General features: G+C 47.2%; 1 protein-coding gene across 1 annotated transcript in view; it reads right to left on the bottom strand.

Moving 5' to 3' along the window:
- MAD1L1 (mitotic arrest deficient 1 like 1) overlaps positions 1-4,762 on the bottom strand; it is a 588,396-nt gene extending 583,634 nt beyond the window's left edge. The window contains exons 1-3 of the mRNA XM_038763361.1: positions 4,608-4,762; positions 3,498-3,638; positions 737-916 (exon numbers count right to left, since the gene is read on the bottom strand). Coding sequence (XP_038619289.1) covers positions 737-916; positions 3,498-3,638; positions 4,608-4,757 — 471 coding nt within the window. The 5' untranslated portion in view covers positions 4,758-4,762. The remainder of the gene's footprint in view (positions 1-736; positions 917-3,497; positions 3,639-4,607) is intronic.
- Positions 4,763-18,260: the final 13,498 nt, after the last annotated feature.

Genomic DNA, 18,260 nt, shown 5'->3' with positions numbered 1-18,260 from the left:
TCAACCTGAGAAGGCCTCCTAAAAGAAGTGTGACTGCAGAAGGGGATGTGACTTCTGAAACACTTTGAAGATGGGCGGGGGGGAGAAGGGGTCAGCCATGTGGAGGGGGAGGAAGTTCCAGACAGGAAAGAGGGGGTGAGGTGAGCAAGAGGTCAGTGGCAGGAGTGATGAGAACAAGGCGGGGAAAATCAAGCATGTGAGACGGGATGTAGGAGAAGAGCATGGATAAATGGCGGAGAGAAATCAAAAAAGTGCCTCAAAGCTGACCGTCAGGAGGTTCTGCTTGATGCAGAGAGAATGGGCAACTAGTGGAGGTTTTTAAAGGGTGTGGAGTTACCATGCTTTTAGAAAAATGATCCTGGCAGCAGAATGAAGCATGAATTGGAGAAGGGAGGGACTGGAGGCAGAGAAGTCAGTGAGAAAGCCGATCCTCTAATCAAGTCAGGATACGACAAGTACCCTGACTAGCGCGATGGTATTCTGGAAGGAGAGGAAAAGGTGGATTCTGGAAATGTGAAGAGAGACGATTTGGTGAAAGATTAAATTTGGGCGTTGAAAGAGTGACAGGAGTCAAGGAGAGTGCTATAGTTACAAGCTTCAGAGTTGGAGAGGACAGTGGGGTCGCCAACTGTAATGGGAAAGTTTCTGGGGCTTCACAGAATCACAGGAAATTAGCTAGTGACAGCTACAGAACCCAGGGACCAACAGGACCCCCAAGGAGGCCTCCTGGCCTTACCTCATTGGCTTCAGACAACTTGTTCTCCTTCTCCTGCAACTTTTTACCCAGCAACTCCAGATTCCGCTTAGAGATTTTGTGGTTCTCCATCTCTTCCTTCCACTTATTCTCGGCTTCCGCCTCCCTCTCCTGGCACTGTTTCATGCGGGTGAGAAGCTCCTGGTTACGGTCAGCCTCTCGCTGCAATTGGATGAGGTAAAGAGATTCCAAATCAATCACATGCATTAAGGAGTCTTGCAAGGAGATGGGATATCCCAGAGTCACCTGAGCCAACAAATTACCTCCAAGCAGGCGAATGAGGTGGCCCACACCCAGATCAAGAATACTAGACTGGCAGGGTCAATACAGAGCGCCTTAGGGGTTGGGCAACTACTCGGAGGCATCTCCATTTACCCCAGACTCACTCCACCTTGGGAGAAGAGGGCTAGTCCGTCTCCTCCTCCATATGGCTTCTCTGCTCTTCTCCTATAATCCCATCAATCAATGCCTGACAACCAAGTGTGGAGGAATGGAACAAATGATATATTTGGCCTACATACCACCTTCCCAGCCTTGCCATTCCTCCACTGTCCCACTATGACTCTCCATCCCGCCTCTCCACCCAAAATGTCAAAATTGCCTGGATTCCCACCCACCAATGCCAATCCAGCCTCACCAACTCCCACCAGAGCACCACTGGGCAGAAATCCAATGGCCCTGCAAGAGCAGGGGTGGGGATCCAGTGGGGTGTCATATGATAGACGGCCCCTATATAAGCTTGTGAGTGCTAGAGTCCCTGCAGCTGCCCTAGGTCAATTCAGCCTTGCTGCTACTGCAGAAGGCTCCGTTAAAAAAATGGTATTTGTTAAGGGTTTACTATGTGCTAAGTTAAGTACTGTACTAAGCACTGGGGTAGACACAAGCTAATCAGGTTGGATACAGGCCCTGTCCTACACTGGGGCTCACGATCAATCCCTCTATGCTGAGGAAGCTAGAGTGGTTTACAATCAATCAATCAATCGCATTTATTGAGCGCTTACTGTGTGCAGAGCACTGTACTAAACGCTTGGGAAGTACAAGTTGGCAACATATAGGGACAGTCCCTACCCAACAGTGGGCTCACAGTCTAAAAGGGGGAGACAGAGAACAAAACCAAACATACTAACAAAATAAAATAAATAGAAATAGAATAGATATGTACAAGTAAAATAAATAAATAAATAGAGTAATAAATATGTACAAACATATATACATATATACAGGTGCTGTGGGGAAGGGAAGGAGGTAAGATGGGGGGGATGGAGAGGGGGACAAGGGGGAGAGGAAGGAAGAATCAAAACTGTGCTTGGAAGCCCTGGGGAGGCTGAGGGTTCCTCTGTCTAAAAACAGTGTTTGCCAACTTTGTTTCACATTCTTATCTTGGCTTGTTGATTTTGTAATTTACTCTTGTTTTGAGTCTCATTGCTCGCATTGTGAGTCCTATATGAGAAAGAAACCAAGTGTCTTCCTTGAAATGCCGGCACCCAGTCCATAGTAGAGTGCTCGGTAAATATCAAAACAACTAGGAGGAAAATCACTGGTGGGACATCCCTGAGGTAGCAACAGAAGAGCTCCAAACCTTTTGGCCCACAAGTCGGGATATGTGATGCAATCCCTCCAGAAACCTTTCCTAATTTCTAATCCACAGCAAAACATGGGAATTGACAGGGAAGCTTCACCCTGTTAAATGCTTCCCCTACCTCATCCTTCAATAAAATGTCACTCTCACTGGGGCACACCCTTCTATCATCTCGCCAACACCTTCGCTTTCCATCTACCATCCACCCTCTGTAGGAATTCCTACAGTGGGACCTCAGAAACCAAGATTTCCGTAAAAAATGCAAGGAAACCCTATTTTGTTTTAGCCCACTGGCTTCGACTCCCAGATAATTTATACTCAGAACAGGCTCCCCAGCCCACTCTGGACCACCAAGCCATCTGGATAAACAAGACTAATTAGTATCACACAATGAAGTCACTTTGCTTTTCTTCTGGAAATAAGTGCCATCACCTCTAGCATGGAGGATCTGGCAAAATCTCTCTTTCCCAGAAATGAGGAGCTGGATTTAGAATTTCTAATTATGCAGTTTTCACAGCCTTCTACGCCAGCAGCTTTTCAACCCGACCCTGAGTACTATTGATCTGGGAGCAGATTAGGCCTGCTAGCAAAGCAAATTAATCTGGGGATTTTCATATTAACCAAGGTTAATGAAAACATGTTACCACACCTTGCCCGTACAGCACCTCATTTCAAGTAAAGGTTCCTGTGACACTTTTTTTTTTTTCCCAGATCTGGAGAAAAGTCTTAACCCAAGCAACTTGTGTTAAAGAGCCTACTGTCGTCTCGGATAGAAAATAAGCTACAGAGCAGAGGCAGGATAAAATATTTAAATAACACGGCTCGGTAGGTTTATATGAATTCCAGATTAGGAAAGAATCAGTTGTCATTTGACGCTTGCTAACTAATCAAAGCTGCCTCTGTCGCATGGATAGCCTAGTCCCATGGCTGTCACCGTTCCAAGCTGTCACCACCCCAACCTCCAGATCCTTTCCAACTGACTAGCCGGTGTAAGTCGAGGAAAACTGTTTAGCATTCCGGACCTGAAGCTCTTCTGGCTTCATGCTGGGGCGCCTGGGGATTTTCAGCCAACGGAGCACTTATTTATTTGGCAAACGCCATCAAAAGAATCCAACGCTTTCAGTGGATTCGAGTGGAAATTCAGAGCTTGTGGCCTACACCCACCTCGTAATTCCTGGCGTTGGTATTCGCTGCTTTCTCCAGTTCGATCCGAGCTCTTTTGTGGCTCAGCTCCATCTGCATCTTTTCCCGTTCCACCTGGAGGAGGTGAGACTTGGATCGGATCTGCTCAGCTTGTTCCTCCATCTGATAACATTGCACGGAGAAAGAAGAAACCTTAGATATACGGTTGACACGTGCACGCAATTTAGACTGTTAAAAACGGGAGCCTTCAAAGAAGCAGGTGAGAGTCCATTCCCACATCCAGGATATGAGAGTGTAGAATTTGTACTTCCGTGTTCAAAGACCACCGTAAACTCTGTGTAACTTGAGCACACTAGTGGGATTAACAGAAGCTCACACCCATCACTGGGCCCCAAGATACCAAATCTAAGCACTGACTCTTTGCTCATTCCCAAGAAAGGAAAACCCTCTAAATTCACCTTAACGACTACTTGTATCATGAGGGACAGGGACCGTGTTTAATTCCATCTGCATATTGTCTCCCAGTGTTTAGTACAGTGTTCTGCACACAGTGATTAATAAATACGATTGTTACTAGTGCACTTAATAAGAATATCCTTGAAGTCCAGAGTGCTGACAGGGTCTTGAATGCTGCACATCATCAGACAGGAGCAGGAAAACACATAAAAAGTTGCAGAAGGGGAGGGGAGAGATCCTTCCTCTAACCCCCAACACACAGACAGACAGTCAGTCTCTCTCTCTCTTTTCTCCCCCCAGCCCCTGCAAGATTGAGAGCTCGACTAAGTTGGGGGCCTCCAAACAAATCATAGGGAACTTGCCCCTCGTCACACTGAAAAGGCCATTCCTCAAAAACAGATCGTCTGGCCCGGGGCGCTGCAAAGAGCAAAATCCTGGGCCCCAGATCGTGGATTTCCATCCAGAGAGTAGCTCCAAGGCGGCCCAGCCCAGCTTCTGGGTGAGGAGGTGCTGCGCTTGTCCCTGTGGGCGGCCACTGCAGGACCAGCCCAGGACTAACCCTCTCTCAGTCACAGGAAACCTACTCTGGGAGCGTGGGAGCCGTCCCAAGCCCGCCCCAACCCATCCTTCTTCAATCGGGCCTAACCCGGCCCCGGGGTCCAACTCTAATCTCACCTGAACCCTCTGCTGGTACTGCATTTGTAAAGAACCTTGACTGAAGGAGGAGACATCCAGGCCAGATACCGCCTCTGCACGCTGCGACAGGAAGTTATTCAAAGACCTCAGGGTAGAAAAGACGGCAGTGTTGTCCTCCAGGTCTTCCATGGTGGCTTGTTTTCTGCAAGGACACCCACCCAAAGCAAAAGAGAAAACAAGTGAAGTGAATCCAAGTGTCTCTGGCTCTCTCCAGTTACATGGTGGAAATCGTGCTCTTCTGCAGATCTCAGAGTCATAAATATCACAGTGGTCACACCAGTTTACTAGGAGTATTTTAGGGGTCCCTAATATTATTCCCATTTTTCTGTGCCTCAGTTTCCTCAACTGCTAAATGGGATTCGATCCCTGTTCTCCCTCCCACTTAGACTATGAGCCCCCGTGGGACGGGAACTGTGTCTGACCTGATTAACCAGGATCTACCCCACTGCTCAGAACAGCACTTGATACATAGTAAAGTACAAAATGGCCACAATTATTATTTTCTCTTTCTGTGAAGTTGAACTTTGGTAACTCAAAGCTGTTTGACTGAGTGGAGAGTCCTAAACCTAGGATCCCTTTCAAGCTACTCAGCTGGAATACTACACCATTTTACAGATGAGGTAACAGGCACAGGGAAATTAGGTGTCTTACCCAAGGTCACAAAGTAGACAAGTGAAGAGCTCGCATTAGAACCCAGGTCCTTCTGATTCCCAGACCAGTGCTCTATCCACTACGCCACGCTGCTTCCCAATAACTGTAATTACTGAGCAACAACTGTACAAAGCACTTGGGAGAGTGCAGTAGAATTAGTAGACTAATCTTACCTAATCTTACTAATTTTACTAATCTTACCCCCATCTTACCTCCTTCCCTTCCCCACAGCACCTGTATATATGTATATATGTTTGTACTTATTTATTTATTTTACCTGTACATATCTATTCTATTTATTTTATTTTGTTAGTATGTTTGGTTTTGTTCTCTGTCTCCCCCTTTTAGACTGTGAGCCCACTGTTGGGTAGGGACTGTCTCTATATGTTGCCAACTTGTACTTCCCAAGCGCTTAGTACAGTGCTCTGCACACAGTAAGCGCTCAATAAATACGATTGATTGATTGATTGATTAGACAGGTTGTGTGCCAACTAGAGGTTAATTTCAAGAATCACCATAGCCCTTTGATTCTGGCATACCTCTCGGAGGTGTTCCGTGCACCTAATAATTAAGGTCAACAACCAAATTTTAAGAAGTCTACTGACCTCAAGATTGTTTATTTCTCATTTTTTCACATTTACTGAGCATCTGCAATGTGCATTGCACTTTCATAGGTGTGTGGTAATCGACCAAGAAAATAGCCATTGAAGCCAATTGCTTCCTCAAAGACCTTCCAAGCAGCGTAGCCTAGTGGAAAAAGCACAGACCTCGGAGTCATCGGACCTGAGTTCTATCAATCAATCATATTTCCTGAGCTCTTACTAGTCCGGGCTCTGTTATATATTCATTTAATCGTATTTACTGAGCACTTACTGTGCGCAGAGCACTGTACTTGGCGCTTGGAAAGTACAATTCAGCAACAAATAGAGACAATCCCTGCCCGCAGCGGGCTCACTGCTGTGCGACCTGGGCAAGTCACTTCATTTCTCTTTGCCTCAGTTCTCCCATCTGTAAAATGGGGATTCAATACCTACTGTCTCTCCTACTTAGACTGTGAGCCCCAGGGAGAAACCTGATGCTCTTGTTATATCTACTCCAGTGCTTAGTAGTTCTTGGCGCCTAGTAAGCATTTAACAAATACCACAATTACTTTTATATTATCATTATCATAATGTTATTGTTTATAGTATCATCATCATAAACGACTTGACACCTGTCCACAGGTTTTGTTTTGCTGTCTGTCTCCCCCTTCTAGACTGTGAGCTCATTGTTGGCTAGGGACCGTTTCTATATGTTGCCGACCTGTACTTCCCAAGCGCTTAGTACAGTGCTCTGCACACAGTAAGCGCTCTATAAATACGATTGAATGAATGAATGAATGAATAAACTATTTCTATCGATCCCACCAGACCCCTTTCAGCTTCACCCTCTCCCCCACGCTTTTGGTCAATGATACCACTCACTCATTCATTCAGTCATATTTATTGAGCGCTTACTGTGTGCAGAGCACTGCACTAAGCACTTGGAAAGTACCTTTCGGCAACAAATAGAGACAATCCCCACCCAACAACGGGCTTGGATTTCAGGGTACACGGAGAGAGGATCACTGGCCGAAAATGTGATGATGGGAGCAAAGCAGAGACACAAGTGAGGGGTGTATGAACTCTGACACCAGTGTGCAAAGGAGGGGAGACCTAGGGCCTGGAAAAGAATGGGAAACAACAGAGTAACACAGGAAAACCTGGATCATGCCCCTGGCCGGGGCTGGATAAGGAAAAAGGGGGAGGAAAGGAGGAGCGGGAGAGAGGGAAGCCTGAGTCTCTGTGGGTCTCTGTGGTCCCCCTGGGGAGGGCCTGGAATTGGGAGTCCCGGAGAGCGGGGAGGGGAGTGGGAGACCCTGACCCAAGCTTTTGGGGTCACAATAATAACAATAATAATACTGGTATTTGTTAATAATAATATTTGTTAAGCACTTACTCTGTGCTAAGCATTCATTCATTCAATCGTATTTATTGGGCACTTACTGTGTGCAGAACACTGTACTAAGCGCTTGGGAAGTACAAGTCGGCAACATATAGAGACGGTCCCTACCCAACAATGGGCTCACAGTCTAGAAGGGGGAGACAGACAACAAACAACACGTAGACAGGTGTTAAAATCGTCAGAACAAATAGAATTAAAGCTATATGCACATTTTAAGCGCTGGGGTAGATTCAAGGTAATCAGGTTGTCGCACGCGGGGCTCAGTCTCAATCTCCATTTTACAGATTAAGTAACTGAGGCACATAAGTGACTTGCCCAAAGTCACACAGCTGACACGTGGCGGAGCCGGGATTAGAACTCACGACCTCTGACTCCCAAGCCCGAGTTCTTTCCACTAGGCCACGCTGTCATAAGGCTGTAGGCTCATTATTGGCATCATCAAAATAACAACCGTTAAACGCTTACTGTGTGCCAAGCACTGTTCTAACTGCCGGGAACATATAAGGTGATCAGGTTGTCGAACGTGAGGCTCCCAGTCTTCATTCCCATTTTACAGATCAGGCAACTGAGGCCCAGAAAAGTGAAGTGACTTGCCCAAAGTCACCCGGCTGACAAGCGGCAGGGCCGGGATTAGAACCCACGACCTCTGACTCCCAAGCCCGAGCTCTTTCCACTAAATCACGCTGTCATAACACTGTAAGCTCATTATGGGCATCATTATAATAATAATTGTTAAGCGCTTACTACGTGCCAAGCACTGTTCTAAGCACTGGGGGAGATACAAGGTAGGCAGGTTGTCGCACGTGGGGCTCCCAGTCTTCATCCCCATTTTACAGATGCGGCCACTGAGGCCCAGAGAAATGACTTGCCCAAGGTCGCCCAGTCGTGATTCGAACCCACGTCCTCCGACTGCCCAGTCCGGGCTCTTTCCACTAAGACCCTGTCTGCTGGTTCTCCAGCAGTGCCCTCTCTGAAGCGCTCAGTCCAGTGTACCGCATGCAGTAGGCGCTCAATAAATAGATAAAGAGAAGCAGCGTGGCTTAGAGGAAAGAGCCCGGGCTTTGGAGTCAGAGGTCATGGGTTCAAATCCCGGCTCCACCAGCTGTGTGACTTTGGGCAAGTCACTTCACTTCTCTGTGCCCCAGTTCTCCCATCTGTAAAATGGGGATGAATAATAATAATGATGGTATTTATTAAGCGCTTACTATGTGCAAAGCACTGTTCTAAGCGCTGGAGAGGTTACAAGGTGATCAGGTTGTCCTCTGGGGTGCTCACAGTCTTCATCCCCATTTTACAGATGAGGGAACTGAGGCCCAGAGAATAATAATAATGATGGCATTTGTTAAGCGCTTACTATGTGGAAAGCACTGTTCTAAGCACTAGGGGGGATACAAGGTGATCAGGTTATCCCACGTGGGACTCACGGTCTTAATCCCCATTTTACAGATGAGGTAACTGAGGCTCAGAGAAGTTAAGTGACTTGCCCAAAGTCACACAGCTGACGAGTGGCGTAGCCGGGATTTAAACCCATGACCTCTGACTCCAAACCCCGGGCTCTTTCCACTGAGCCACGTGCTTCTCTAGATTCATTCATTCATTCATTCAATCGTATTTGAGTGCTTACTGTTTGCAGAGCACTGGACTAGGCGCTTGGGAAGTACCAGTTGGCAACATCTAGAGACGGTCCCTACCCACCAGCGGGCTCACAGTCTAGAAGGAGGAGACAGACAACTAAACAAAACACATTAGCAGAATAAAATAAATAGAATAAAAGATTTATTCATTCATTCAATCGTATTTATTGAGCGCTTACTGTGTACAGAGCACTGGACTAGGCGCTTGGAAAGTCCAAGTTGGCAACATAGAGAGACGGTCCCTACCCACCAGCGGGCTCACAGTCTAGAAGGGGGAGACAGACACCAAAACATATTAGCAGAATAAAATAAATAGAATAAAAGATACAAAACATATAAACAGAATAAAATAAATAGAATAAAAGATTCACTCACTCATTTAATCGCATTTATTGAGCGCTGACTGTGTGCAGAGCTCTGGACTAGGCACTTGTGAAGTACAAGTTGGCAACATCTAGAGCCGGTCCCTACTCACCAGCGAGTTCACAGTCTACAAGGGGGAGACAGACACCAAAACATATTAACAGAATAAAATAAACAGAATAAAAGATACAAAACATATAAACAGAATAAAATAAATAGACTAAAAGATTCATTCACTCATTCAATCGCATTTATTGAGCGCTGACTGTGTGCACAGCGCTGGACTAGGCGCTTGGGAAGGACAAGTTGGCAACATAAAGAGACGGTCCCTACCCACCAGCGGGCTCACAGTCTAGAAGGGGGAGACAGACAACAAAACATATTAACAGAATAAAATAAATAGAATAAAAGATTCATTCTTTCATTCGTATTTATTGAGCGCTTACTGTGTGCAGAGCGCTGGACTAGGCGCTTGGGAAGGACAAGTTGGCAACATCGAGAGATGGTCCCTACCAACCAGCGGGCTCACAGTCTAGAAGGGGGAGACAGACACCAAAACATATTAACAGAATAAAATAAATAGAATAAAAGATTCATTCACTCATTCAGTCGCATTTATTGAGCGCTGACTGTGTGCAGAGCGCTGGACTAGGTGCTTGGGGAGGACAAGTTGGCAACATCTAGAGACGGGCCCTACCCACCAGCGGGCTCACAGTCTAGAAGGAGGAGACAGACAACTAAACAAAACATATTAGCAGAATAAAATAAATAGAATAAAAGATTTATTCATTCATTCAATCATATTTATTGAGCGCTTACTGTGTACAGAGCACTGGACTAGGCGCTTGGAAAGTCCAAGTTGGCAACATAGAGAGACGGTCCCTACCCACCAGCGGGCTCACAGTCTAGAAGGAGGAGACAGACAACTAAACAAAACACATTAGCAGAATAAAATAAATAGAATAAAAGATTTATTCATTCATTCAATCGTATTTATTGAGCGCTTACTGTGTACAGAGCACTGGACTAGGAGCTTGGAAAGTCCAAGTTGGCAACATAGAGAGACGGTCCCTACCCACCAGCGGGCTCACAGTCTAGAAGGGGGAGACAGACACCAAAATATATTAGCAGAATAAAATAAATAGAATAAAAGATGCAAAACCTATAAACAGAATAAAACAGATAGACTAAAAGATTCATTCACTCATTCAATCGCATTGATTGAGCGCTGACTGTGGGCAGAGCGCTGGACTAGGAGCTTGGGAAGGACAAGTTGGCAACATCTAGAGACGGGCCCTACCCACCAGCGGGCTCACAGTCTAGAAGGGGGAGACAGACACCAAAACCTATTAACAGAATAAAAGATACAAAACATATTAACAGAATAAAATAAATAGAATAAAAGCTTCATTCAATCGCATTTACTGAGCGCTGACTGTGTGCAGAGCGCTGGACTAGGCGCTTGGGAAGTCCAAGTTGGCAACATAGAGAGACGGTCCCTACTCAACAGCGGGCTCACAGCCTAGAAGGAGGAGACAGACAACTAAACAAAACAGATTAGCAGAATAAAATAAATAGAATAAAAGATTCATTCATTCATTCATTCATTCAATCGTATTTATTGAGCGCTGACTGTGTGCAGAGCGCTGAACTAGGCGCTTGGGAAGTCCAAGTTGGCAACATAGAGAGATGGTCCCTACCCACCAGCGGGCTCACAGTCTAGAAGGAGGAGACAGACAACTAAACAAAACATATTAGCAGAATAAAATAAATAGAATAAAAGATTCATTCACTCATTCATTCAATCGCATGTATTGAGCGCTGACTGTGTGCAGAGCGCTGGACTAGGCGCTTGGGAAGGACAAGTTGGCAACATAGAGAGACGGGCCCTACCCACCAGCGGGCTCACAGTCTAGAAGGGGAAGACAGACAACAAAACATGTTAGCAGAATAAACAGAATAAAAGATACAAAACATATAAACAGAATAAAATAGATAGAATAAAAGATTCATTCACTCATTCAATCTCATTTATTGAGCGCTGACTGTGGGCAGAGCGCTGGACTAAGCGCTTGGGAAGGACAAGTTGGCAACATCTCGAGCCGGTCCCTACCCACCAGTGGGCTCACAGTCTAGAAGGGGGAGACGGACACCAAAACCTATTAAGAGAATAAAATAAACAGAATAAAAGATACAAAACATATAAACAGAATAAAATAGATAGACTAAAAGATTCATTCACACATTCAATCGCATTTATTGAGCGCTGACTGTGTGCAGAGCGCTGGACTAGGCGTTGGGAAGGACAAGTTGGCAACACCTACAGACGGTCCCTACCCACTGTGGGACAACCTGATCGCCTTGCAACCTCCCCAGCGGTTAGAACAGTGTTTTGCACGTAGTAAGCGCTTAATAAATGCTATCATTAATGAATTAATTAGATGCCATCGATTGATTGATTGATTGATTGGTGACGCCCGTGCTCCCCCCCTCCTCCCCACCCCAGGGGGTACTGCCCAGAGCTCTGCCGGGCTGGGGGGTGTGGCCCCTTGCCGGGGTCCCGCCGGGCGATCGATCGGGGTGATCGATCGATCGGGGGGTGATCGATCGGGGCGATAGACGCCCCCCACTTCTCACCCCGCCGCCGCCGCCGCCGCCGCCGCCGCCGCCGCCGCTCGGATCTCCCTCCTCTCCCCCGAGCCCTCAGTTCTCGCGAGAGGTCCGCACAACTCTCGCGAGACCAGGCGGCGGCGCGCGGCCCAACGGTCGGCGCCAGCCCTCCCCTCAGCCCTTCATTCATTCATTCATTCATTCCTTCAGTCGTATTGATTGAGCGCCCACTCTGTGAAGAGCCCTGGACTAAGCGCTCCATTCATTCATTCATTGTACTTATTGAGCGCTTACTGCGTGCAGAGCACTGTACTGAGCGCTTGGGAAGTCCAAGTGGGCAACATAGGCAGTCCCTACCCAACAGCGGGCTCACAGTCTAGAAGGGGGGCTCAATCAATCGTGTGTTTATTGAGCGCCCACTCTGTGAAGAGCCCTGGACTAAGCGCTCAATTCATTCAGTCGTACTTATTGAGCGCTTACTGCGTGCAGAGCGCTGTACTGAGCGCTTGGGAAGTACAAGTTGGCAACAGAGACGGTCCCTTCTCAACAGCGGGCTCACAGTCTAGAAGGGGGACTCAATCAATCGTGTGTTTATTGAGCGCCCACTCTGTGAAGAGCCCTGGACTAAGCACTCAATTCACTCATTCAATCGTACTTATTGAGCGCTTACTGTGTGCAGAGCGCTGTACTGAGCGCTTGGGAAGGCCAAGTCGGCAACATGGAGAGACAGTCCCTTCCCAACAGCGGGCTCACAGTCTAGAAGGGGGGCTCAATCAATCGTGTGTTTATTGAGCGCCCACTCTGTGAAGAGCCCTGGACTAAGCGCTCAATTCACTCATTCAATCGTACTTATTGAGCGCTTACTGTGTGCAGAGCGCTGTACTGAGCGCTTGGGAAGGCCAAGTCGGCAACATGGAGAGACAGTCCCTTCCCAACAGCGGGCTCACAGTCTAGAAGGGGGACTCAATCAATCGTGTGTTTATTGAGCGCCCACTCTGTGAAGAGCCCTGGACTAAGCGCTCAATTCACTCATTCAGTGTACTTATTGAGCGCTTACTGCGTGCAGAGCACTGGACTGAGCACTTGGGAAGGCCAAGTCGGCAACATCGACAGACGGTCCCTACCCAACAGCGGGCTCACAGTCTAGAAGGGGGACTCAATCAATCGTGTTTATTGAGCACCCACTCTGTGAAGAGCCCTGGACTAAGCGCTCAATTCACTCATTCAATGTACTTATTGAGCGCTTACTGTGTGCAGAGCGCTGGACTGAGCGCTTGGGAAGGCCAAGTCGGCAACATAGAGAGACGGGCCCTACCCAACAGCGGGCTCACAGTCTAGAAGGGGCTCAATCAATCATGTGTTTATTGAGCGCCAACCCTGTGAAGAGCCCTGGACTAATTGCTCAATTCATTCATTCAATCATATTTATTGAACGCTTACTGCGTGCAGAGCACTGGACTGAGCGCTTGGGAAGGCCAAGTCGGCAACATTGAGAGACGGTCCCGACCCAACAGCAGGCTCACGGTCTAGAAGAGGGACTCAATCAATCGTGTGTTTATTGAGCGCCCACTCTGTGAAGAGCCCTGGACTAAGCGCTCAATTCACTCATTCAATGTACTTATTGAGCGCTTACTGTGTGCAGGGCACTGGACTAAGCGCTTGGGAAGTACAAGTCAGCAACAGAGACGGTCCCTTCCCAACATTGGGCTCACAGTCTAGAAGGGGGACTCAATCAATCGTGTGTTTATTGAGCACCCACTCTGTGAAGAGCCCTGGACTAAGCGCTCAATTCACTCATTCAATCGTACTTATTGAGCGCTTACTGTGTGCGGAGCACTGGACTGAGCACTTGGGAAGGCCAAGTCGGCAACATCGACAGACGGTCCCTACCCAACAGCGGGCTCACAGTCTAGAAGGGGGACTCAATCAATCGCGTTTATTGAGCACCCACTCTGTGAAGAGCCCTGGACTAAGCGCTTAATTCACTCAATGTACTTATTGAGCGCTTACTGTGTGCAGAGCACTGGACTGAGCGCTTGGGAAGTACAAGTTGGCAACATAGTCCCTACCCAACAGCGGGCTCACAATGCATGTCAGTCCTATTTATTGAGCACTTACTGTGTACAGGGCACTGGACTAAGCGCTTGGGAAGTCCAAGTCGGCAACATAGGCAGTCCCTACCCAACAGCGGGCTCACAGTCTAGAAGGGGGACTAAAGCAATCGTGTGTTTATTGAGCGCCCACTCTGTGAAGAGCCCTGGACTAAGCGCTCAATTCATTCATTCAATGTATTTATTGCGCGCTTACTGTGTGCAGAGCACTGGACTAAGCACTTGGGAAGTACAAGTCGGCAACATAGACGGTCCTTTCCCAATAGTAGGCTCACAGTCTAGAAGGGGGACTCAATCAATCGTGTTTATTGAGCGCTTACTGCGTGCAGAGCACTGGACTGAGCGCTTGGGAAGGCCAAGTCGGCAACATTGAGAGACGGTCCCTTCCCAAGAGCGGGCTCACAGTCTAGAAGGGGGACTCAATCAATCGTGTGTTTATTGAGCACCCACTCTGTGAAGAGCCCTGGACTAAGTGCTCAATTCACTCATTCAGTCGTACTTATTGAGCACTTACTGCGTGCAGAGCACTGGACTGAGCGCTTGGGAAGGCCAAGTCAGCAACATAGAGAGACGGGCCCTTCCCAACAGCGGGCTCACAGTCTAGAAGGGGGACTCAATCAATCGTGTGTTTATTGAGCGCCCACTCTGTGAAGAGCCCTGGACTAAGCGCTCAATTCATTCATTCAGTCGTACTTATGGAGCACTTACTGTGTGCAGAGTGCTGTACTGAGCGCTTGGGAAGTACAAGTCGGCAACAGAGACAGTCCCTTCCCAACAGCGGGCTCACAGTCTAGAAGGGGGACTCAATCAATCGTGTTTATTGAGCGCCCACTCTGTGAAGAGCCCTGGACTAAGCCCTCAATTCACTCATTCAATGTACTTATTGAGCGCTTACTGTGTGCAGAGCACTGGACTAAGCGCTTGGGAAGTACAAGTTGGCATCAGAGATGGTCCCTTCCCAACAGCGGGCACACAATGCGTGTCAGTCCTATTTATTGAGCACTCACTGTGTGCAGGGCACTGGACTAAGCGCTTGGGAAGTCCAAGTCGGCAACATAGACAGACAGTCCCTACCCAACAGCGGGCTCACAGTCTAGAAGGGGGACTCAATCAATCGTGTTTATTGAGCGCCGACTCTGTGAAGAGCCCTGGACTAAGCGCTCAATTCATCGTATTTATTGAGCGCTTACTGTGTGCAGAGCACTGTACTGAGCGCTTGGGAAGTACAAGTTGGCAACATATACAGACGGTCCCTACCCACCAGCGGGCTCACAGTCTAGAAGGGGGAGACAGACAACAAAACAAAACATATTAACAGAATAAAATAAATAGAATAAAAGATTCATTCAATCATATTTATTGAGCGCTTACTGTGTGCAAAGCACTGGACTAAGCGCTTGGGAAGTATAAGTTGGCAGCAGAGACAGTCCCTACCCAACAGCGGGCTCACAATGCATGTCAGTCCTATTTATTGAGCACTCACTGTGTGCAGAGCACGACTGTGAGCCCACTGTTGGGTAGGGACCGTCTCTGTATGTTGCCAACTTGTACTTCCCAAGCGCTTAGTACAGTGCTCTGCACACAGTAAGCGCTCAATAAATACGATTGAATGGATGAATGAATGGACTAATAATAATAATAATGACATTTGTTAAGCGCTTACTGTGTGCAAAGCACCGTTCTAAGTGCTGGGGAGACACAAGGTGATCAGCTTGTGGGACAACCTGATTCATTCAATCGTATTTATTGACAGCTTCCTGTGTGCAGAGCACTTTTTATCTACCCCAATGCTTAGAACGGTGCTCGGCACATAGTAAGCGCTTAATAAATGCCATCATTATGACTATTATTATGAGCACAGTCGCGTTAGACGAATCCAAACTCCCTCTTTCTGTCCGATCTCCAGTAGTCTTGCTCCAGAAGATTCCAGACTCTCCCCGGACCTGAATCCCGCCCCCCCGAATTTGGCAGGAAGAAGTTTTGAAAGAGCGGACAACACCTGAAGCAATTCCGAAGGTACATCTTTGCTCCCACCAATCCAGATTGGAAGGAAGAGTGTAGAGAAATAATAATTGGGGTATTTATTAAGCGCTTACTCTGCAACAAGCGCTGTTATAAATGCTGAAGTGGGTACACGGTAACCAGGTTGGACACAGTATCTGTCCCACTTTGGGCTCACAGTCTAAATCCCCATTTTACAGATGAGAGGCACAGAGGAGAGAAGTGACTAGCCCAAGGTCACACAGCAGACACATGGCAGAGCCAAGATTAGACCCAGCCCAGTCTAAATCCCCATTTTACAGATGAGAGGCACAGAGAAGTGACTAGCCTAAGGTCACACAGCAGACACGTGGCAGAGCCAAGATTAGACCCACATCCTCTGGCTCCCAAGCCCCTACCCTTTCCACTATTCATTCATTCATTCAATCGTATTTATTGAGCGCTTACTATGTGCAGAGCACTGTACTAAGCTCTTGGGAAGTACAAGTTGGCAACATATAGAGATGGTCCCTACCCAACAGTGGGCTCACAGTAACACCCTCCTACCATCAGGAGAGTACCGGAAGGGGATAAATCAATCAACCAGTGGTATTTACTGAGTGCTTACTAGGGGCAGCGCTGTACTAGGCGCTTGGGAGAATACAATATAACCACTGAATTAGCAGACTTGTTCCCCTGTCGTAATGAGCTTACAGTTTAGAGGAGGGAAGGGTCTTCGCTTTCAAAGACCCCAGGTTTCCACTCGCCTGCTAATTCAGTTTTCCTCAAATTGTTCTCACAGGAAAGGGGATGGAGGGAGAGCGAGAGAGAGGCTGTCCCAAGAGCTGGGCCAAATTCCCTGTGCAATTAGTTGGATGTGCCAAATTCCTACTAGTTAAGTTCTTATCTGCCCACGTTTCGAATGCTTATAATGAACCAAACTTCTCACCAAATCCAGCGCTAAACCGCCTCCCAAATATTCCATGATAATCCACAGCTTGGTACTCCGCAAAGTGGCCTTTTGCTACTAGTTACTCCTCCCAACGACTGCTTGAGGCAGACTCACAAACTCTAAAGTGAATTTTACAGAGACAGAAAGCACTGAGGACAGAGTGCTTTAAGATCACGTACGAAGCTATGTTGCCAACTTGTAATAATAATGTGTGCACTGTGTGCATAATAATGTGTGCATTAATAATAATACACTGTGTGCAGAGCACTGGACTAAGCGCTTGGGAAGCGTGGCTCAGTGGAAAGAGCCCGGGCTCTGGAGTCAGAGGTCATGGGTTCAAATCTCCACTCCGCCACATGTCTGTTGTGTGATCTTGGGCAAGTCACTTAACTTCTCTGGGCCTCAGTTCCCTCATCTGTAAAATGGGGATTAAGACTATGAGCCCCACGTGGGACAACCTGATCACCCTGTATCCTCCCCCGTGCTTAGAACAGTGCTTTGCACATAGTAAGTGCTTAACAAATGCCCTGCTGAGAGCTCACCTCCTCCAGGAGGCCTTCCCAGACTGAGCCCCTTCCTTCCTCTCCCCCTCGTCCCCCTCTCCATCCCCCCCATCTTACCTCCTTCCCTTCCCCACAGCACCTGTATATATGTATATATGTTTGTACATATTTATTACTCTATTTATTTTACTTGTACATATCTATTCTATTTATTTTATTCTGTTAGTATGTTTGGTTTTGTTCTCTGTCTCCCCCCTTTTAGACTGTGAGCCCACTGTTGGGTAGGGACTGTCTCTATATGTTGCCAATTTGTACTTCCCAAGCGCTGAGTACAGTGCTCTGCACATAGTAAGCGCTCAATAAATACGATTGATGATGATGATGAGCCCCACGTGGGGCACGTGCTGTGTCCAACCTGATTAGTTTATGGCAGACAGTAAGCGCTTAAATACCATACAAAAATCTGCAGGGTCACACAACCAATCTGTCCTCAATCGAACTGTCCATAAGCACAGACTTCCCAGGATGTTGTGAGCGTCATTTCGGTATGATTCTGAAGAATGAGCCCGACTCCACAAACCAAGGACCTTTTATTGAGCAAATTCAGAGGGAAAAAACAATTATTAATAATGAAATCAAGATTCTTACTTTCCTATTAAGCTTCATCAAGATACAGAAGGGACTTAGTTAAGGGAGCACATCATTGTTGGCCTTTTCTTTTTGACAATATCCTGCAAACACACATATGAGCCCCGTGCGGAACACGGGTTGTGCCGGACTAGATTATCTTGCATCTACCCCAATCAATGCTTAGTACGACGCTCGGCACAAATTAAGTGCTTAAC

This window comes from Tachyglossus aculeatus, chromosome 21 (assembly GCF_015852505.1).
Source record: "Tachyglossus aculeatus isolate mTacAcu1 chromosome 21, mTacAcu1.pri, whole genome shotgun sequence".
Taxonomy (NCBI): Eukaryota; Metazoa; Chordata; class Mammalia; order Monotremata; family Tachyglossidae; genus Tachyglossus; species Tachyglossus aculeatus.
The sequence above is the reverse complement of the archived record's forward strand: the minus strand, read 5'-3'. Positions and strand labels throughout refer to the sequence as shown.